We start from the raw sequence: 21,807 nt of genomic DNA on the forward strand, positions 1-21,807 counted from the left end.
GCAAGCCTTACTTGAACAACGTTAGCCATAAATATTGGTTATGTCAGCGTGGTCTCCTGTGAATTACTGAAAAGCTAAAAAAAAAGGTCTGTGCTTAGGGATTGGTCAGGAGGACTGGCCTTAAAATAAGTCTAAGTGCTTGTGGGTTCCCATCACCTCAGCCCTGGGTACAGTTAAAACACTCACCCTAATTTCACCATTTAACTTCAGATACAGGCCAAGCATTCTCTTACATGGAAAATAAAGAGCAAATTCTACACACAGAGAACCCCACAAATCCTTTCTCACAGAATAAATGAATAAATCGACTCATAAATCGACACATATATCAGGGTATGTGCCTACATGAAGAGTTATCAAGCTTCTGACAGTGTTTTCAGAAAGTTTTATTTTTATACAATCTAAAAGTGTTTTAGTCCAGTGTAATTCAAAAACCAGTCTTGAATGTTATATCATAATTTTAGCAAGTTTGCCTTAGATATGCAGCTTGAACAACATGGCAATTTCCTACACAACCATGAGTCCTATGCATACAGAAAAACTAGCTGAAAATAACATGTTTATGCAGCAGAATATGCTGTTGCAATTTCTGTCGATCACAGCCACTTCATATAGCTCAAGATTAATCTCAATCACTTCCATTTGCAATGTGGAAAAATATGAAGATAGAAACAAGATTTCTGCTTGTGGTTGAGTATTCACACAACTACGTTCAGGTACAAATTTCAAAGAAGTGCAAAATGGAAGCTTGACTCCATTTACCGAGAGGAAAAACACAAGCATTTAGTTTAAAATACTTCAAAATAAAATTTTATGTTTATAAATCTCTATACTTAAATATATACATGATGTGCAAATAAAACAAAACAATGTTTCTTCAAAACTCAGTGAATGTTTTGTTGATGCTTGCGTGTCAGTTCTGTCATCTCAACACATACCTATTGGCACTCTACTAGAAAAGAAAACAAACAAAAGATCTAAACCAAATCATAAAGTCAATGGTGAGAAGTTAAGTCCTTCAGATGTGCTAGACAGCAAGGTGAAAGGCTGGAGGGAGCATAGTAAAGTGCATTCTTGTTCCGAGAGCAGAAACAATCCTGTCTGGTCAAAGCAACTGAGCAACGTTAATGTTCCAGATGACTCTTCAAAGCTTTAGAAAGCAAGTGAGAAACAAAGAGTGAAGGCAATAGATGAAGAGACATACTGTATATTCACAGTCGGTGTTATCAAGAGCAGAGTGGGTGAGGCTACAAATATGGAGGGAAAACCTAACCAAAGGACGAAAACATTCACTTCCTACAGTGCCACGTAGGTAACTTAGTGCTTCATTTACAAGGTGGAGTGGGAGAGTGGCAACAATCTGTAACAAGTGATTGTGACGATGACAAGCACAAACACAAATTCTTCATTTAACACAACTTTGGCTCAATTCAAAACTCCAGATTCTGCCCTTAACTTCTTTTTTCCCCCCTCAAAACCCTCTTTATAAGAATAGAATGGAGGCGATCTATGGTCAAATGGCTGGGGCAAACGTTAAGGTTGTGTGTATCAAGTGAAAGCCCTCATTCATACCAATCCTTCTGTTAAAAAATATTGACATTCATTTAAAAACTGGAACGGAATATTCTCTAAACTCATAAATTATGAAACTCGCCGATCGTATATGTTCACTCTATGACTACCAGCAATAATGGTACTTGTAATATTCAGTTACAGCTGATTTTATAGCATGTGTCTGGAGACTCGGTTGTTAAGTAAGTTTGCTACGAACCTGTACGGTTAAGCTTTTTGCTGTTGTTTATACTGTATACTACTGCTGAGGATATACTGTGCCGTATTATGCCAGCTTATTAGCCTGTCTGCCTACTCTCCCTCCCACTGCGGGTCAACCCGCTGGAATTCTCAGTGCTGCCCTGTCTGTGTAGGTTACACCAGTATTGAAACACCAAAGCTTCCCGAGCCCGGGTGGGACAGACGTGCGTTGCTCCGAGTGCCCTCTCTTCCCCATAGTAGAGTCCTTCTCAGTGCTGTCTTTTGAAATCTTCTTATATGTATATGTATATATAACAATATATCTTATAGCAACATCAGTTGTTATATATATTTATATATATATATATATATATATATATATATAAATATATATATAAATATATATATACATACTACATTTGCCAATTGCTCACTCTCTTGCTTCTACCAGCTGGGTTGTTTTTTTAAGCGGCTACATGACCGATCAGGTAGATGTTGTCGTAGAGATGACCCACAAAGTCCTCGCTGATGTTCTGGGCGGCGCGGCGTGTGTTCCGGATGAACTCCCGCTTGGACATTTTGTTCTTGACGTGCGGGCTGGTCAGGTCGATGGACAGCAGGATGAGCGAGTAGCAGAGCACGTACACTGCATCTAAAGAAATCAAGAACAGAAAGGGGATAACGTTACCAGCCTGTGGTGTGTGTGAGTGTGTGTGCGTGTATGTGTGTGTGTGTGTGTGTGTGTGTGTGTGTGTGTGTGTGTGTGTGTGTATGAAAGAAAACAAGAGACAGAGAGAGGGAGAGAGAAGCCTGTGATGCGTGTTTTGCACACTTGAGAGAAGAATTGTGAAAGACAACAAGGACATGAATGGAAGGATGGAATGAAAGGATGAGTAATAAAAGGGAGAGAGAGGGAGAGATCGCTGAAAGGACAGGGACAGAAGGGGAAATAAGCAACTGCTCTGCTGTGTGGTGAGAGAGCTACATCGGACGTTGAGGAGCAAAGAGCACATCTTCTCCAGTGATTACCAGCTTTAGCCCAAGTTTACAATAACTCAACCTTGCCCTCCTCCCCCTAGGTTGGTACAATCGCCCAGCCCAGCCAGATGTTGTTACAATGCTGAGCTTGGATTGGTTGGAGTGGTGCCCTCCTCTGCTAACACTTTAAGCCATCTGGATTACAGTGGCTTTAGAGGCCAATGACAGTGTTAGTACATGGATTTCCTACACATTCTCTTCAGTGGACAGACAGCACGGTAGAGTGCTGGAACACTGGACCACTGGTGCAGTTCTGCTTGTATCATAGTCAGCTGAGATAACAGGCATCATCAAGACCCCCCCCCCTCCCCCCCCCCCCCCACACACACACACACACACACACACACACACACACACACATACATATACACACACACACATACCACACACACACACACACATACACGTGATTTTTATCATGGTGACTTGCTACATTTGAGGCCCATGGTGGCACAAAAGTATGTAGAGAAAAATTACTACACATTTATCACAACAGCATCAACCTCAAAAGCACCAACATCAACATCAGCATCAGCATCAAAACTAATTCAAATCTGAAGAGGGTGGCCAACTGTGTAACTGCTCTAGTTTGGCTGATACTAGACCGATTCTCGTTTGACCATCGGTCTGTATATCCTTGGTTGTCCTTCAATTTCCAAGGGGCGTGAGCACTGGTGAAATTAAACTTAAGTTGCTACATTAAACTCTTACTCATTGTAAGCTCTTATTGTAAACAAATGTTTTACATGTAGTTGTTTACTTCATTCCAAAGAAAATACACATCCGTGTTGTTTACAACTGACGCCATCAGCACAGCCATTGGGCAGTGCCAACCATCCTCCTCAGTGCCAGCCACCCCGCCCCATACCAGATAAGTGCTTTGGGGTGATTCACAATTTGGCTTCAATGGGAGAATTGCCCTGTGGAGCAAAGTCAGACCTGCGCCGCAGATTGAAATGCACCTGGGTTCACCGCGCCAACAACAGCACAGCAGACTTCTGCATTAAAAATCAAGGCGCTCCTGTTGGGCTTGTGTACTGTACGTTCTCTCCACTCATAGAAAACAGCCGGATTTTATTTAGAGATACTGCCTTCACCCCAGTGCACTGCTATTTTCCATGGTCACTCTATCGCTATGGCACACTTACAAACACCACCTAGCACCTTCAGGCTAGATAAGTATTCCCCTCTGGGGGCCAGGTGAAGCTTCCCCTCACCTGGGCTGAGGCCAACATCGCGCACCAGTGTGGGGTTACAGGCACAGAAGCGGTGAGAGAACTTGGTGATGAGCGTCTCCAGGTACTCGCCCCGCTCCTCTGGGGCGTGGATGTGCCTGAAGAAGTCCCGCAGCGCATTGGGCAAGAACTGGTTGCTGAAGTTGTGCAGTGTAACCAACTCATCTAGGACATCTCTCCTGGAAGAACAGCAGCATTATAGTCACGGTTAAACTCTGTCCATTAAGGATATCTTCATATTCTCTACAAAAAGGACTTGGCGGAGGAAACTTCCCACCCCTGCCCGTCGGGGAGTTCTTTGCCTCTGCCTTGTCCATTAATTCTGTTTATTGGGACACTTTGGCAGCTGTTATCCCTTACATATTTACAAGTTTACAATCTACCATAAGTACTCTACAGTCTATAGGCCAACATTATTTTGAGGGATACATACTCTAACTTTTTTTATCCTGATTTTGCAAGCATATAGGATGAAAATACAAAAGATTATCACAAAGGGAATTTTACTACACCGTTCATCGAGATAAATCCGCAGCATCTTCCAGTTCAGCGTTCTCGTGTAAAATATGAACTTGGCTATTTCCTGCGGGTGGTCGACCAGGATGCCTTTAGACATGAAGTAACCGATACCCTGAGGAGAGAGAGACCCACATAAAAACACACACACACACACACACACACACACACACACACACACACACACACACACACACACGGAGCTAGAAGGATTAGGACATGAGTGGCACACAGAAAACCAGACACACCGTTTTGGTCCAAGAGAAACCACAACTATCACATGGCTGCTAAGTGCAGGGGCAAAGTGGTGCTAATCCACTTAATAGCGCAGGAGGAATTGTCATGAATGATCCGTGGCTGCAGTTACGGCCTCTCGTGAGGGCCTGCATGGGTGTGCAGAGCCACTGGTGGAGGATAAAGCCGTGGGAGTGCATTTATGGGAGGTGGAACACATGCTCCTAGTGATATGAAATGGGCTAAGGGCTATGTAGCGTGTGTTTGAAAGGGAGAAATTGCTTTCAACAAAGTATTTGAAATGTAAAATCATTAATAAAATACAAAACATGAGCGAATTTGTATCACAACAGACAATAGCTAGCAACCATATCACTGGCTTGTAATTATTAATTAAGCAGTAGCAGATGAATGAACTTATTACAGTCTAAGTGAAGGCCTGTGGTAATTCAGTTGAGGCTGGTTTTAATCTTTGCAAAAGTCTAATATTGTCATGCAACTTAGCTTAGCTTTTACTTGTTTGTGCTTGTGATCTTTTACTATGGTAATATATAGCACCATAGAGAAAAACAATAGTGGTGGTGTTTTAAAAGATCTCACCTCCTGTGGGTTAGCATTGAATGTCAGACTTCCTTCATCTAGCTGCATATAGAGCTTCCTATAGGAGAAGCCTGCGGGCACCCTTCTATTGTATATGGAACAGTGACCCCAAGTGGACTTGCACAACCTTCAGGGCAGAGACAAAAAAAAAAATCAATAATACCTCTAGCCAGAGAATGCAGAGGGGTATACTATGGAGCAAGGTTACTGGTTTATCCAAGTAACTTTGGGAGTTACCACTGATCTCAAAACAATATGTCACTTCAGAAGCAATACATACAGTAAAACGTTATTTCAAACATCAGTGGTTACTCCCAAAGTTACTAGAGTAAGCCAGTAACCTCCCTTTATAGTATAACCCTCAGCAGTATATATTCAGAATTAAAATGGCCCCAAATCATCACATACCCTTCACCATACCTAGAGATTGGCATGGTTTTATTTCAGTTAGCCTAATAGCTGGTTTGATTTGCATTAAGAGATGATCTTATGGAAAGTACCCTATGCCAATCTCTAGGTATGGAGAAGGGTATGTGAAGGTGTGGTGCTATTTTAATTCCAAAGGCCAAAGGAACTTTATCAGGATGCATAGTATCCTGGATCCATAAAATAACAGGCCTTTAAAATCTGCCTGCCTCTATGGAAATTTAACATAGGTGTGTGTATACGTATGCCCCCTGTATTTTAAGGACAAACATTTATTTATTTAGGATACATTATTCATTCACAAAGAAAATTGGTGTCCTTAAAGGTTGGATTTTCCCTCATTTTTTTTATTAAGGCATTAAAATCAATTTCCAAAAGATGATTTTTTTTATTCATCTTTTTAGTCAACTTGAGCATGGGTTCCCATACTTTCTTGCCACTGTGTATATATATTGAATGTGAGACTGCAGAGAAGCGGAGTAATTTTGTCATCTTAGTTAGTTATACCATTACATGGACTACCTCACCCTTACATGCCATTACATTGACTACCTCACCCTTACATGCCATTACATGGACTACCTCACCCTTACATGCCATTACATTGACTACCTCACCCTTACATGCCATTACATTGACTACCTCACCCTTACATGCCATTACATTGACTACCTCACCCTTACATGCCATTACATTGACTACCTCACCCTTACATGCCATTACATTGACTACCACACCCTTACATGCCATTACATGGACTACCTCACCCTTACATGCCATTACATTGACTACCTCACCCTTACATGCCATTACATTGACTACCTCACCCTTACATGCCATTACATTGACTACCTCACCCTTACATGCCATTACATTGACTACCTCACCCTTACATGCCTTCGACGTGAAGTACATGTGCAGAGCATGTGCAGACCAAAATACATATAGACATATCCACTTAAACTGACGAGCCTGACAACTACTGTATCGCAACACCTCCATTTATCACCCATTTCGTCTGAAAATTCTAAAACAACAATGGTTTTTAATATTTCAAAATAACATTTAATAAATGAACCTTACATTTTTCAGTAGCCATAGGTGTGTAGATTTGAACAAAATCTGGTTTGGTTCTTTCCGGGGCTTTTACTGCCTGAAATATCCGATTTTGTTTACCACGCTCGGCGGCTAGTGCTGCCCTGGTGGGTCTTCTACTTCCACCCTTTCAACAGCACATGAACGGTTAGACTGAGAATTCTCGTCGCCACCTCAAAATTCCACTGGAGCTCCAAGTGGATTTGTACACGCAGCCTTACAAGACTGTTCATAGCTCTTCGAGTCACGGTAAAATGTCATTTTTTGTACATAGCTAATTTAGATACACTTATGGTGTGGGTGCTTGCGTTTCTTTAGGAATCCGCCGTCTTGGTTTGTATAGAAATGAATAGTAAGTGACACATAGGCTACACGTAAGAGGACGGAAACACAGGGCTGGTGGTAATAGGGGGAGATCCGATACGACTGTAAATAAGGAAAAAAAGATATCCCTCTACCTTTGCATTATAACCAAGTCTAGCAAGGGACAACATTCTACATCCAAACTGACCAGTGGCTAGGTTAATGTAGATTTAAGTTAAAGTGAGAAGGTGTGTGTAGGTCTCACTGACCCTTGCCACAGGTACTCATCGTTGCCCAGGTCTTGCCACACGCAGGAGGCCAGGCACAGGTCGGTGGCATTCAGGTAGGACAGGATGGTGATGCTGAGCTCGGGCGGGAGCATCTCCAGGTCGATAAAGCCCTGCTCGCCCTTGCCCTTGCGCACGCGCAGCAGGTGGCTAATGTCGGAGCCGGGCACCTGGCAGTGCGGTGCACTGCGGCGAGCGGCGAGGTGCTCACCCGCCGTCTGCCCCATTCTCTGTGCCTCACGCTCCTGTGGCAGGTAGCACGGATCACCAAAGTCCTGCTGCAGCTGGTGGTTCCTCGCCACCCTCCACAAACCCTGACCCATCTGCAGATCTGCAAGACAGGACACGGCAGAAGTCACAGGTGAAGGAATTAAAGCTGTGTAAAAAGCTACTTTTAAGCACATTGTTTGCTGTTCACATGGACTGTGAGAAATAGCCTATAAGGACTATAACAATAACACACTGTCACAGACTATTGTCTTTAAACAGTGTGATCTGTTTCTGGTAATATTCTAAATGAATGATGTATCTTGGATTTTCATTTCAGGGGCATCTATGAGAGTACTTTCCCTAGCGTTCTGCAAAATGAGTATATTCCAGATTATGCAGCTTTGTTATTTGTTTATGACGCAGTAACAGTAAAAAAGGTCTCTGTAAAATCATGTTATAAAATAAAGGAAACATGAGGCTTAAAAGCATCTCCATTGCAGTCATCAGGAAAACATCGGCCTGAAACAAATCATAAAGAAAAGCATCAAGCTGGCTACAACAACAAGATGACTTCTGCATGATTTGTTTTCCCTCTGGACCTTTCATAATTTCAGAGGAGAATCAGCTGCTGAATGAAGCTCAGTCGATCCTTGCTTAATATTGAGAATATGGTCTATCCCTCCAGGCCGAATCCATATTTGATATCCAGATCTTCAGCTGAGTTTATGTTACTGGATTCCTTCTCACCTATGTGACTTTGACAATGCTGCTGCTTGTAACTCCTTTCAGAATTTAGCCGCCCAAACATACCAACAGAAGAACTGGATGCCAATATTAAAATGCTCACATTTCATCACAATTAATTTTGCCAATTGTCTGAGGTAACAGGAAAAGCTGGCCAAGTATAAATGAATGAATGTCCATTTAGCACCAGATTGAATTTCCTAGGTGAGGACTTTCTAGAGCTTTTAAATGCTCACTCAATTGTTCTATGTGCAGCTAAAAAAATACACTGTCTGAGGAACTCCTCACACTTTCTCTGCATTACAGCCATGACTTAGCCTAATGCTTCCCTTTTCAGCCATCTAAACTGTTACCTCATCCGTCGAGACAGTAACAAGGCTAAGCCATTTAGGCCTTTTATAAGCGGCAGTAGCCATTTTTGCCTCGTCTCATTGCAAGCAGAGGGCCGGATTGAATGCAGCTTTATTTTCAGTGCAGTAGCACACTAATCCTCTCAGTGTTGTGGTTACACCACTCTCAATTCTCTCATCTCACTCCTGTAGTGCACGGGCCTGTTGCTCTGCTCTAGAGCGCCGCTGTTTCAGTGTGTGTGTGTGTGTGCCATGAAACTTTGAGTTGAACATTGGGGGCGTTGAGCCCCCACTTCATCATGATGACATGATTGTTAAAGGTTTGGATGGGTTGATAACCCACTTGGAAGAATTCTTGACACAGTCAGTCATTACATTACGTTCTTTACATTACATTCATTTGACCAGATGCTTTCTTAACGGGTAGGCCTATGTTCTGCGTGCCTCCTTGACCTTGTAAAGCCATTTCTCTTGTTAGTCAGCATTCTCCACCAAAGCCAAGACTGGAGCTAAGTGATATGTATCATGTCTGGGCTCAAGTAGTTCAGCAAGTTATTCAGGTCCTGTTTACAACTGCTAAACTTCAAAGTACCTGTTAAACTTCAAAGTAGCCTGCACATGTACCCTCCCTTCCTTGCAGTAGCAGTAAACATCCTAAAGTTAAGGTATCACAATAAAAAAAACAATTCTTTGAGACATTTGATGGCAGACCTTGAAACATTCGAGGTGATGTATTGTCTATGACAGGAAGGATGAGTGGATTGTAAACAATAAAGGAAGGTTGCATTACAATACTTTGCTGTGGGAATGCATGAATCATGCTTATGAATACCTAGTATAAATCACAATTGTTTGTCAACACTGAATCAGGACAGATGTATCAAGATGCCTCTATGGGACAAAATAAACAACAAAACAGGCGAGTATTTTTTTCCAACCTCGATTTGCATAACCAAATAAGGTAGCTGGCATCTGCTACAAGAAAAGTAGCCTATTGTTGATGTGACGTCTGCTTGCACTGTAGGCTAGCACTACCAGTCTATTCGGTTAATTTCTATAATACGACCATCCTATTCGTAAAACTGTTAGAGGTAGCGTACAATGCATGTTTTCAACTGTGAATGAAGTTTAGGTTTCTAGACCTTCCAGACTGTATGGCCATATCACGGTAGATAGACGCACAACACCCGCCTACCTGTTCAGTCATTCGAAGAAAGATTGATACGACAGGCAACTACAGTCTATGATTGGCTGAACAGACTGTCATTAGTAACTCTGTTGCTGCGTTTTGAGTAGATAACCAGAACCACCCACCTGTGTGTTTATGGAATATTCTACCGCCGCCGCGACGAAATCCTGTTCAATGTAACCACAACGTCTATAGGAATAGTCCTCTGTCCTTTATCAATCTCCACGGGATGTCATCGTAACAGAATGCAGTGTCCAATTACACAAGATCACTACAGTTTGTGGAGACACTTGTGTTCTGTCACAGTAGCTTTAATCTCCCTCGTCACTCACTCAACATACAGCTTCCTCGACTCCTCCTTCTACTCTCCTCCCTCTTTTGCACGCACGCACGCACTGAGTTTCACATTTGACGTTTTCAGAGCGCGTTTGTTGATGGTGGAAGTGACGCACACACAAGTAGGTAAAGACAGCGCAAAGTGTGCAGTATATGATGATTTCTCTTAGTGCTTCTGAAATCTAACTTGGTATGACTATATTATTTTATAAGATCGAAAACTAACCGATGGTAATGCATTAAATATATTCACACATTTAAAAAAGATAAAATGACATCCGTACAGGAGTTGCTTGTTAGAATTATGATTCTGAATGTGCCAAACATTTTCAACAAGATTATATTGACACATTATAATACATAGCAACCAATGACAGTAAGAGACGAACATAACCGGTAAAAACAAACCAACAAACCATCATACACGTTGTGTATACATTCTAACGTTTGACGTCTGGCATCATATTGGGTAATGTTTCTTGTTCCCATATAGCTGCTGACAGACATTAAATGACAATGTGGTAACAACGTTGAGTGTTAAGATATCATATTAGTTAACGTTACTACTAACGCTAAATTAGCAATAGCATATGTTCTGGCATATCTACTGTATCTATCTCACCTGTCTGTCTTGTATTTGTTTTTCTACTTCACCATCAATATTATATAATAACGTTAGCCTACATTTTCGATGAATCCAATTGACGTGCTGGGACCAAACGAAACGGAGCTTCCAAACTCAACCGCGAGCTGTAACGTTGAGGTTAACGCTAGGCTAATTGTAACTTTATCGATATCTAGCAGCATAAGCCATTAAACATTAGCTAATCACATTCTGGTATGTTAAAATTAAAAGAAAATTAAGTTACCATAAGCACAAACGTACCTAAGGACGTTACCGCATTACCGCAATGTTACATCCATATTAGGCAATCATAGCTGCGAAGTGCATTAGTACCAACAACACCATCACTAGATATTATCAACACTTGTTTGTTTGGTAAAGAGTATATTCTAACCACAATGCAACATTAGCAAGCCTGGACTACGTTTATAGCTTTGCGTAGACAGTCATTTTTGACACTAATTGTCTAACAGGAAACTTATTGAAAACGATACCCAGGATAACAATGATTGCAACCGGTGATTTGAAGGGATCTCTGAGGAAACTAGAGACCTGCCTGCGCTCAATGAAGTATCCACTAGATGTCAATTATGAAGGGTATGTACAAACAAATGTTACCCTCATTTTTCATTGTATTGGAAATTGTATGCATCACATGCTTTCTTGTCAAATTAGCATTTTATTAACATTCATATTTTTATACATGCTTTTTTTCACGAGTTAAGGGCCCATGGTCCCATTGTAGGCTATAATCGATATCTAAGGCAGGGGTGGGAAGGGATATTGATGTAATGCTTTGTTTGAAAATAAAAGGACTGAAGAGAAAACAGAAAAACAAAGAGAGAATTGGTCTGGACACTGTCAGTTCACTTGTGATTTCCAAGGGGGCATACAAGCAGTGAAATTAAACTTAATTGGGTACATTCAACTTGGGTACATGCCAACTCTTTAACAGCAAAGTACAAAAACACATACTTCTTCTAAATTAAGGCTTTAAATGCATTTGTGTACTCAATTCCAAAGAATTGGTTGAATTGATTGGTTCCTGGGTTTTTAGGGATTTTTGAAATCTGGTTGAAGGGTGTGATTGATCTGCAGAACAGAGCAGATTCGTCTGAGTTCATCCAGGCTAACCTAGTCTACACTTTCCTCTCAGTTTCAGAGTTTTAGGTGCTCAGGGATTACCCATGGTTCTTGTTAACAAAAGTAATTGAAGGAAAGTGTGAACACTAAAACTCAGATTATCACTTCACTAACCCATACATAGTCCTATCCACTTCCAAACATAGATACGGAACACTCCAAACACCTGCTTTTTTGTGGTGTTTTTTTTTATTTATTTGATTTGATTTATTTTGGATTTGACAGAATAACATAAGAAGAACATAATCCAAAGGATAAGGCAAGTGCAAACACTTATTTCCAACATGGTCCTTGGTGTTAGGACAATTAACACATGACATAAGACCTATTGCAGGACAAGGACAATCTTATTTCATACATTATACAAAACACCCAAAGTTGAGGAGCATTCTAAAATCAGAGAATCCCTGATCACATGAAATAATCGATCTACTCTAATTAAAACAATCTGTTACTCTATTCCATAAAAATGCCTTTACCTGATGTCTAAAATCCTCTCTGGTATTTAGAAGGGAAAGTGACAGATTATTCCACAGTGTGATGCCTGTATAGAAAAAAGCACTTCTGGCTGCATTGTTGACTCTGGGCACTTTACAAGAACGGACACTGGCCCTAGTATTATGATTATGCTGTGTATGAACCATTTCTATATGAGTGTGTAAATATTTGGGAGCAGAGACAATTATGACATTAAACATATGATTCAACTTTAACTGCTCAGAAGTCCTACCCTTTTAAAAGCATCTCTACCAATGTGGGTCTGGGGGGGGGCGGGGGGTTGGGGTGCATTTAATAGGTAGCAGGAATTTCAATTTACCGGTACACTTTGATAATATTTTGTCAGCATTAGGTGTACAGGTTAATGACTGCTCTAATGTTAACCCCAGATATGTGACACTTTTCTGAGAAACTATTTCAGTGCCATTACAAGTGACCTTTAGTGCATTTGTTATAGACAACTTCCTTTTTGTTCCAAATAGAATGGACTCGGTTTTACCCAGATGTATAGAAAGCCTGTTGTCTATGAGCCACTTGCTAATACTATCTAATTCATTACCTAGAGTCTTCTCGATCTCACTGATATCACTCCGAGAGACCAGTAATGCAGAGTCGTCAGCATATATAAGCAGCTTACATTTCACTGCAGCTATATATATATATATATATATATATATATATATATATATATATATATTCCACTGTCAAATTCAACTAGTGTGTTAGCAATTAAAATATGTTATTCATCGCTTTTCCAAAGTGTGCTGCATTGGATTGCAGCATTTTTCAGTTCTGATGCAAATGACTAGTGAGACTAGAGTGCATTCGCCATGTTTTTTTCCATCAATATTGAAGAGAATACAACCAAATCAGCTCTCTTTGTCTATATTCAGTCAATGTACGCTACAAACAAACACATCAGATTCACCGCTTCTGAATCTGTTACCTACAAAGACATTGTTTCTAAACCTCACTGAACCCTGTAGAAATTATAGATCTAGTCTGGCTATGTTACGGTTTCTGCTGCGTAGGCCTTTTTGTTGCCCTTGCATGCCATGTCCCATGTGGAGTTGCATGTGTGCTCCGTATCATCACCAAAACCACAATGAATTACAAATGAAGATCACTGTCTGGAGATTTGGACGCTAGGGACAAAAGCAAGGTCCTCTAAGTCCTCTGTGCTCCTCAATCCATCACACAGTTCTTTTATAATACACACTCATATGCAGTCAACCAAATATGAAGCGCACAGTGGGCAGTTGACTCAACAGCATGCCTTTGCTGACGGAGCCAAACATCTTGAATTGTGTAAACATTTCAGCGAGGGCCCCAGCAGCACTCCTTTGTCCCACATGTGCGTTTGAAGTCGGGTTAGAAGAGGGCTGGCCTCAGCCCCCTCCAGCGCAGTAATGTTTTGTAAACAGGCTTTACGTTAACCAGTGCTGGTCCCCTGGTAGGGCTCCAGTTGAAGACATCAGATGCTGTGTGCGCTCTGATCTGAGGAGCAAAGACAAAATGCATCAAACAACTGCACACAGCCATAGAGAGCCGAGATGCATTTGCCATAAATCTGCTGAAGATGATCCAGAGAGATGACTTAATTTGTCGGCCTCACGGCATGCACGGCACGTCAATCAGACGGTGCTGCTTTCCGTCTCCTGCCCCACTGTTCTCCCCCGGAGTCTTCAGCACACTGTGTGTGTGTGTTGTTTGCACGCAAGTCACATCACTGTTCAAGCCAGAATGCCTTCCCCTTTACAAAAATAATGTTGTCTTCTTTACTTGTTTATGTTTACTGTCTATAAGGAAAGCAGATGTGATGACCGTTCTCTGTTGACAGGTTGGCCCGTGGTGACCCTGCCTGCTGTTTGCCCATTGTAAGCCATGCACTTGTTTCCTACTCACCGTATCTGGCAGAGCATCTCATGGGGTTCTCAGTGGAGCTCACTGGAGCCACTGACCTGCGGTTTGTGGAGAGTGTGTATAAGGTAAATCAGCTGTGTGTACGATCTGAAAAGAAAACGGCATAGAGCTTCAGGTGTTTGTTTTTTTTCTTTTCTCTGTTCTGTGTGTTTTTCTCATTTGCAAGCATGCTTTATTCATTTGAAGAATATTACCCTGGTCTTGCTGGCACTGAAAAAGACGAGAGATTCCTTCTGCACATCTTTCATAAAAATGTGGTGTGACACGATCAATCTCCCCCTCCTGTTTATTGCTTGGCACTGTCAAAAACTCTTGCCTTCATTTCTTAATGCACCTCTTCCATTAAGATTCTCTTTCTAGTCCCTTCTTTTACTTCTCCCTTTTCCCCCTTCCTCTATGTTGGCAAGCATGTGCTTCATCATGTCTAGTACTCTATGAGCTCTCCAGGGACTGAGGCTCCTAGGCTTTCGGCCGTAGATGCCTTGCCCCCTGTGGTCTCATATGTTTCTGCAAATAAGCAGGGACGTCCCGTCCCCTCCCACAAAAAAATAAGTAAATAAATAATTTTAAAAAATGGCAGGGACTCCCTTTCGGTCCACCTCTAACCATTCTAATGCTTCAATATGGCAAAGTGCTTCCAGTTGTGCTGCTTCCACGTTAGGGAAGGGGTGGCTGGGCTGGGTGCATTCATGTTCGGGGCCTGTTTTTCTCAGCACGGGTCCTGTAAGGTCGGCTCTCGCCCCTGTGTCATCTTGGTTCACCCAACTTATCTTCAAAATAGGCTAAAGCCATTGAAGACATAGATGTAATTATGACTTGAATAGCAGCCAGTCAGTAAAAGTTAATATCAGGGTGCACACTTAAGGCTTATTCACTCTTTAAGCATGGGCTCATACACGCCACAACCATCTTGTTTTTCGGGCGTTTCTGATGAGGCAAGTTTTATGTGCTTGTGTAAATGTGAACGTTTTCTTTTGGCAAGGATATTGGCCTTTTTTTTTTATTAGTACTGTTAATGTTAATTGATGCTGTTCATGGGAACCTTTTATGTGTAGTGTATTTTTAGCAAAGGTTCCCCTGGCTCTCAGTGTTCTGACCTGCACAGCTCTTAGTTCCCAGAGGGAGCTGGTGCTCCGCACATGTGCTGCTCTCCTCTCCTCACATCCCATATACATTTTCAATGCACTCTTTCTCCCACGCACACAACCACACACGTGTGCTCACTTTTTCAACCAGCACTCACCCCTAAGTCCTTGAGTAATTGCCATTTTAGACCCACATTTCCTGTGGTGGCGGAGAAGAAAGGGAAGATGCGAAGTGAGAGTTTTGGGAAAAAAAGAAAAAAGAGGAGCCTTCATGTGGGTCCAAGTCCTCATCTCAGATCATCCCTCAGTGTTTAGCTGGAAAGCAGGAGCCATTCAAATTCATTTTCAAACCACATGACCTTTGACCATGGACCAACTTTCAGTCCAGAACTGTTGAGCAGAATTTATTTAAGTATTTTTTTAGCCATATGTTTGTGAAAGAGGCTCAGCACTTCCCAAAAGATATGGGGACAGTTTTTGCAGCATAATTTAAAAAATAATAATTACTTATATAATTCAAGTATTTTGTTGTTTTTCACTCTTTTTGAGAAAGTCCAGTAGTAATATCTGAGCAGAGCCCATATGCTCGTGATATCATATCACTGCCTTTCTCTGAATGGGAGGGGGGGGGATCTGAATTTGGTCGGGTTTGGGTGAAGTGCGGTCGGCACACCATGGTGTTCTTCACTGCGGACCTGTGCATTTGCTCCAAATTAGAGTCTGTGTAACAGGAAAGCAGCAGTTAGCAGCGCTATCATACCTTTCCATCGCACGCCGCACGGCCCACAGCTGGAAGCCGGCCACAACTCTGAGTAACTCATGGATTGTTTCTATTAAATTCTTTCCTGCGATTACGCTGCTTCGCACATTTGCTCAACTGCACTTCAAGGCTACATGCCAATGTTGTGAATGCAGAGCTTGAGGATAGTATGGTTTGTCACATTTACTGTGTCATATGTGCCTGTGTGTTCATGCACACTTTCTTATGTGAGAGTAAATTATTGTCAGCAATGTGGTTGTGAGGGAGTGCTTTGCTTGTATTTGCATGTTCCAAAAGCTGCAGTCATCCTAGACAGAGGGGCTCAGTGTCTGCCCACTAACGGAGACTGTCTTTTGACCTCAGGTTCTGCGGGACCTCTTCAGCTACAAGCCTCGGTTGACCAAGCAACAGTTTCTGCAGTTCGGCTTTGCTGAGAGGAAAGTCAGCCTCGTGTGTGACATCATCAACTTTGCCATCCAGAAGCACAAAGAGCTCGCCAAGGCCCACAAGGTACGACGGATAGCTCACACATCAACACAACGCATAACCGCAGAGCCAGCCAGCTGTGAATAAAATCACTCTGTGTGATCTGGTTAATCGGACCAGCGAGAGAGAATTATTAAAAACAGTACATGTGGTGCACATGGTCTGATTGATCCCATTTGGCTCAGATTGGAGCAGTGCCTAGATGCGATTTTTGAAAAGAAAGTGTGCTCGTCCCAAGACTCACTCGAGCCAGGAATAAACTATCCACTCTTCTCCATGTTTGTGGCAGCCGGCCAACATTCCTCCCAGGAGGGTGCGTTTTCGTTCCTTCCCCCCTGAGGAGTATGGAACCAGAGATCCCTCTCCCTCCCAGATCTCCCAGATCTCCCAGCACCAGCACGTGGCCCCAGTGGTAAGTCCTCACGTCTGGCCCAAGAGCGGCGCTCCGCTCTGCTGCCCCAACGGCTCTCCGTCACCAGACTGAGACGCACACCCACACTGCCCGTGCTCCTCCACCCATACACACAGTTTGATTTACACTGTCCAGGGCGTCAGGTGGGAATAACGGCAGGGGCCACACTTGGGTCACAGGAAGTGCTTTGCTGAAGTGTAACACAGCGCTCTGTGACAGTGTTCCACTGCTTCATTCTTAATGGCTACCTCAGAAGGGGAAGGTGTCCATCTTAATGTGGAAACACGTGCAGGCAGCAGCACCCTTTGGACAGATGGGGGGGGGGGGGGGTGCATTATCAGATTAACCCATGCAAGCTCTTGCGACCCACTCTGCAGGCGGCCCATGGTAGACCACTGGTGGAGAGGCACATGGGCAGCGTCACCCCCAGCGTCCTCTTCAGCCTGTCCTCAGACGACCAGGAGCCGCCAGAGGAGCTGATGGGGAGCGAGGAGGAGGAGGAGGAGGAGGAGCTGCAGGAGGCTGAAGAAGAGAGCCCTGGAACAGAGTCTCCCCCAGTTATAGTGAGAACTCCCCGTCCATCTTTCCCTCTTCACAGTGCAAGGCAATGTGCCATTGTTTTTGATATTTGATATGGTTGTCACCTATTTGTCACCAATTTCTAAGAATTTACCTATTAGTGACCTTTAGTATCTGCTGGGACTCCCAAGTAGGCATGTGGGTACTCCATTGTGTGTGCTTGTCCTGTGCAGCCCCCCTGCGTGGAGGCGCGGCTACAGGCCATGGAGGCCCAGCTGCAGCGCTGTGGGCAGCGCCTGGGCCAGCTGGCCGTGCTGGAGGGCCGTGTGCAGGCCCTGGAGCGCTCCATGGCCGGGAAGGTGGTGCTGGAGCAGGGCCACTGGGAGAACCTGGAGAGCCGCGTGCTGCTGCTGGAGACCAGTCTGGCCCTCAGTCAGACCCAGGTGCTGCTGCCGTGCACACACACACACACACACACACACACACACACCTACACACACACACACACCTACACACACATGCTGCTGCTTCCGCTGCTGCTGGGGGCTGCTGCTTCATGTCCCTCCGTCTGTCTCCGTCAACACACCGTTCGGGACACTTCAGAGCTTTTGCTCTTAGACACTGGGTATCGTAAAAGCACCAATTTCCTCCCCTTTCGTTTGAAAATTTGAAAACAAAAAGGTGTTTTAATACTTACAAAATAACATTTGATAAATGAACCTTACATTTTTCAGTAGCCATAGGTGTGTAGATTTGTCTGGTTTGGACAGGAACATTTATTGCCTTAAAAATCCAATTTCGTTTACCGTGCTCAGAGTTTGGTGCTGGGCTGGTGGGTGGCCTATTTCCGCCCACTCACTCGGCACATCAACGGTTAGACCGAGAATTCTCGTCGCGAAATCAAAATTCTACTGGAGCTCCAAGCTGTACACGCAGCCTTACAACACTGTTTACAGCTCTTTGAGTCACGGTAAAATGTCATTTTTTGTTCATAGCTAATCTAGATACACTTATGGTGTGGTTGCTTGGGTTTCTTCAGGAATCCACCATCTTGGTTTGTATAGAAATTAATATTAAGTGACAAATACACGTAAACGGCGGAAATAGGTGACGTTCCGACAGTGTCTTTTATGGCAGATCGTTTTCTTATCATCAGTAATTAAAGTAGTACTGGTAATAATGTTGGTCCATATGTCTCTGTAATGGAAAAATAACATGTTTCTTTTGTTGCTAATGAACTTATAGACAGAGTTCTACAGCTATTTTATCATTAGATTGTTACAGCAAAACAAGTGCCGCGGTGATGCTCAACATCCCACCCCCCCCCCCCCCTTACCCACGTCAATGAAGCACTACAGAGAGAGATTGTTGTAGCTGCCTGAGAAGATTATTTTTGGACTAGAGAGAGGAAGCAAGTTTTAACGCCTTATCTTTTGTGCATGTGCGTGCTTGTGTGTGTGTTTTTCTCAGAGGAGCCCGGTGATAATAGATATCGTGAAAGTGCCAAGCCTGGATGAGCTTTCAGAACCCAAAGTCACTCGTAAGTCACTTCACTGAATCACTCCAGCCACCAGTTGTGCTGCAAGCATGTTGAAAGCATACGTACAGCGCGCACTGAGCTCCACCAACGTCCTGTGTTCTGTCCTGTGTCAGTGGAAGAGGAGGAGGAGGCCAGAGGAAGAGCTGAGGTGGCGTCTTCCAGCCCTCCCCACTCACCCAACATGGCCACACACCCAGCAGCTGGCTCCCCACCGCCACACTCTCAGGTAGACCCCATCTCCCTCCTCTCTCTCTCTCTCTCGCTCTCTCTCTCTCTCTCTCTCCCCCCCCCCTCTTGGTGCTGGACACTTTCAGGTCTCAGACAGCAGGGGGCAGTGGAGGGCAGTAACCTCTCCATTTTACATGACTGCACAGCCCTGCCCATGACTTGTGTGTAAGGACAGACTTGAGCCCAGTCATAGATGTGATAAATATGTTGGATAGATTTGATTTTCAGGAAAGTATTTCTCTCTCTTCATTTCTCTCTCTCTCTCTCTCTCTCTCTCTCACTCTATAGGAGAGTATTAAAGAACGACTGGAAAGGATAGCTAATATGTAAGTACAGTCAAATTCATTGCAGCTTTTGTGTCATCATAGAGCCATTTAGAGCCAATAATTGCGTTTACATGCACTTCAGTATCTCGTTTATGATCGGGATTTTGAAGTATCCAGGTTTTGCATTTGCATGTGTAAACATCATATCCTGTTTTCAGAACCCCGAATAAGGCCGTATCCTGGTTTTGAGTAACCTGGTTATGCTAGCTGGAGTACTCGAAAAGAACCCAGGATACTGTTCCATGTACACCTTATCCCGGTTTCTCATACATTAGAAGTAGCCTGACGAGCCAGACCCACATTATAATGTAGGGTCTGGGGACTCACCATTGGCAGTGCTCAGTCCAAGGGGAGGGATAATCGGTTGTCTTTCAAATTCCCTCTGCACGCAATAGGACAGCGCTACAACTCATGAGTCCCATGTGTTTTCCCACCAGCGGAGCTAGTTGGCTAGTTCAAACTTTTGCCAACTTAAAATAAGCTTAACTCGTGGCACGCTGTTCGCCAACCGCAACACAGGTGCAGCTGTGGCCTACTGCTTAGCGCTTCGGACATGTAACCAGAGGGTTGCCGGTTCGAACCCCGACCAGTGGGCACGGCTGAAGTGCCCTTGAGCAAGGCACCTAACCCCTCACTGCTCCCCGAGCGCCGCTGTTATTGCAGGCAGCTCACTGCGCCGGGATTAGTGTGTGCTTCACCTAACTGTGTGTTCACTGTGTGCTGAGTGTGTTTCACTAATTCACGGATTGGGATAAATGCAGAGACCAAATTTCCCTCACGGGATCAAAATAGTATACTTATACTTATACATCCATCTTCTTTGTTTTCAAGTAGCTGGGAATTCAAGCCGAACCGTTGCAACTCTGCCATCAATCATTATGTTAAGCTCGCCTAACGTCTATATACACGATGTGATTGGCCCTATCAAAGCTTAATTTTTCCAGCTCGCAAGCCAACGGAGAGTTGCTAGACTAGCCCGGGCAGCAAATTACATTTGCTACCGCTAGGGTGCGTCTAGATTTCTAGGCTACATTAGAAGGAAAATGTGTGCTAATGTGTGCTAATAGAACTTTATTGTTGGTAACCAGGATACTAGTATTCATCATGTATACAGGGATATTAATAACTGGGGTTCTCTGTGTTTATGTAAACACCATATCCTGAATAGGATCAAAATCAGGATACGAGAACAAAAATCACTTCATGAGAACAAAAAGGGTTGAAAGAATTCCTTTCTTTCTTTCTTTATTTCTTTCTTTCTTTCTTTCTTCATTTCTTTCTCTATTTCTCTCCTTTTTATAGGATGAAAGACACCACCAGCCTTTTGCGAAGTGTAGAACCATCAACATAGTCTGACTTGATATTTTCTTTTAGTGTTTTGATGATCATGACGTTTCACTTTGCCACTATACTGTGCCTTGAGCATCTTGCACTGAATATATTCTCTGTGGTTTGTTTCTGTAGTGTTTAGCTAATAACATTTTAAGCAACATGCTTTCTATCACTCATTGTTGCCAAACATAAAATCCACATAATGGCCTCTAGAGGTCACTATGACCCAACTGTATTTGAACGTAGATAGATCCATGCTCCCTGCTGCTTTTCCTGAGTAGTGGAGTTATTTCCTGTTGAAGCCATGTGTGCACCTGGGTACAAATTGACAGCATAATTTATTTCCTGAATAAAAGTGTCCTATTCATACTAATCTGAGGTTGGCATGAAAATGTTAAGACCTTAATTATCACTGTTTGCATGTGTTGTCTTTAAGTATGTGCTTGTGTGTGTTTACGCACGCACAGTCATATTATGAGATGCGTGCCTCTATTGATGAGTCACATTCGTGTCTTTAAAACACAACAGCCATGCGTCATTAGCTCTGTAAGGTGCTACGTTTGGCATGCACGCTCTGGAATGATGACCTCTATAAGTCCCAGATGTGTCCCAGAG

General features: G+C 43.2%; 2 protein-coding genes across 2 annotated transcripts; one reads left to right on the plus strand and one right to left on the minus strand.

Moving 5' to 3' along the window:
• Positions 1-368: 368 nt before the first annotated feature.
• fbxo8 (F-box protein 8) lies at positions 369-10,318 on the minus strand. Its single transcript, XM_076294007.1, has 6 exons — positions 10,105-10,318; positions 7,469-7,817; positions 5,376-5,502; positions 4,538-4,656; positions 4,008-4,204; positions 369-2,404 (listed from the first exon to the last, which is right to left on the minus strand). Exons 2-6 carry the CDS (start codon positions 7,807-7,809, stop codon positions 2,217-2,219), a joined length of 972 nt encoding a protein of 323 aa, XP_076150122.1. The 5' UTR covers positions 7,810-7,817; positions 10,105-10,318; the 3' UTR covers positions 369-2,216.
• Positions 10,319-10,694: 376 nt separating this feature from the next.
• Positions 10,695-21,565, plus strand: cep44 (centrosomal protein 44). Its single transcript, XM_076294008.1, has 11 exons — positions 10,695-10,784; positions 11,414-11,537; positions 14,422-14,569; positions 16,713-16,859; positions 17,125-17,247; positions 17,625-17,810; positions 18,000-18,209; positions 19,237-19,306; positions 19,420-19,532; positions 19,823-19,860; positions 21,163-21,565. The coding sequence occupies exons 2-11, from the start codon at positions 11,446-11,448 to the stop codon at positions 21,209-21,211; spliced, it is 1,176 nt and encodes a 391-aa protein (XP_076150123.1). The 5' UTR covers positions 10,695-10,784; positions 11,414-11,445; the 3' UTR covers positions 21,212-21,565.
• The last annotated feature ends 242 nt before the right edge of the window (positions 21,566-21,807 follow it).

Source organism: Alosa pseudoharengus, unplaced genomic scaffold, assembly GCF_046254945.1.
Source record: "Alosa pseudoharengus isolate Yale_2024_CS ecotype anadromous, Long Island Sound unplaced genomic scaffold, YU_APseudo_1.1 YU_APseudo_1.1_scf_2, whole genome shotgun sequence".
NCBI classification, from domain to species: domain Eukaryota; kingdom Metazoa; phylum Chordata; class Actinopteri; order Clupeiformes; family Clupeidae; genus Alosa; species Alosa pseudoharengus.

Coding starts and splice junctions, on each gene's coding strand:
- fbxo8 (XM_076294007.1), bottom strand. CDS start 7,809: ATGGGTCAGGGTTTGTGGAGGGTGGCGAGGAACCACCAGCTGCAGCAG. Junction 4,657..5,375: donor TCAATGCTAACCCACAGGAG/GTGAGATCTTTT, acceptor CTCTCTCCTCAG/GGTATCGGTTACTTCATGTC. Junction 4,205..4,537: donor CGGATTTATCTCGATGAACG/GTGTAGTAAAAT, acceptor CTGTTCTTCCAG/GAGAGATGTCCTAGATGAGT.
- cep44 (XM_076294008.1), top strand. CDS start 11,446: ATGATTGCAACCGGTGATTTGAAGGGATCTCTGAGGAAACTAGAGACC. Junction 11,538..14,421: donor CTAGATGTCAATTATGAAGG/GTATGTACAAAC, acceptor CTCTGTTGACAG/GTTGGCCCGTGGTGACCCTG. Junction 19,861..21,162: donor CTGGAAAGGATAGCTAATAT/GTAAGTACAGTC, acceptor TCCTTTTTATAG/GATGAAAGACACCACCAGCC.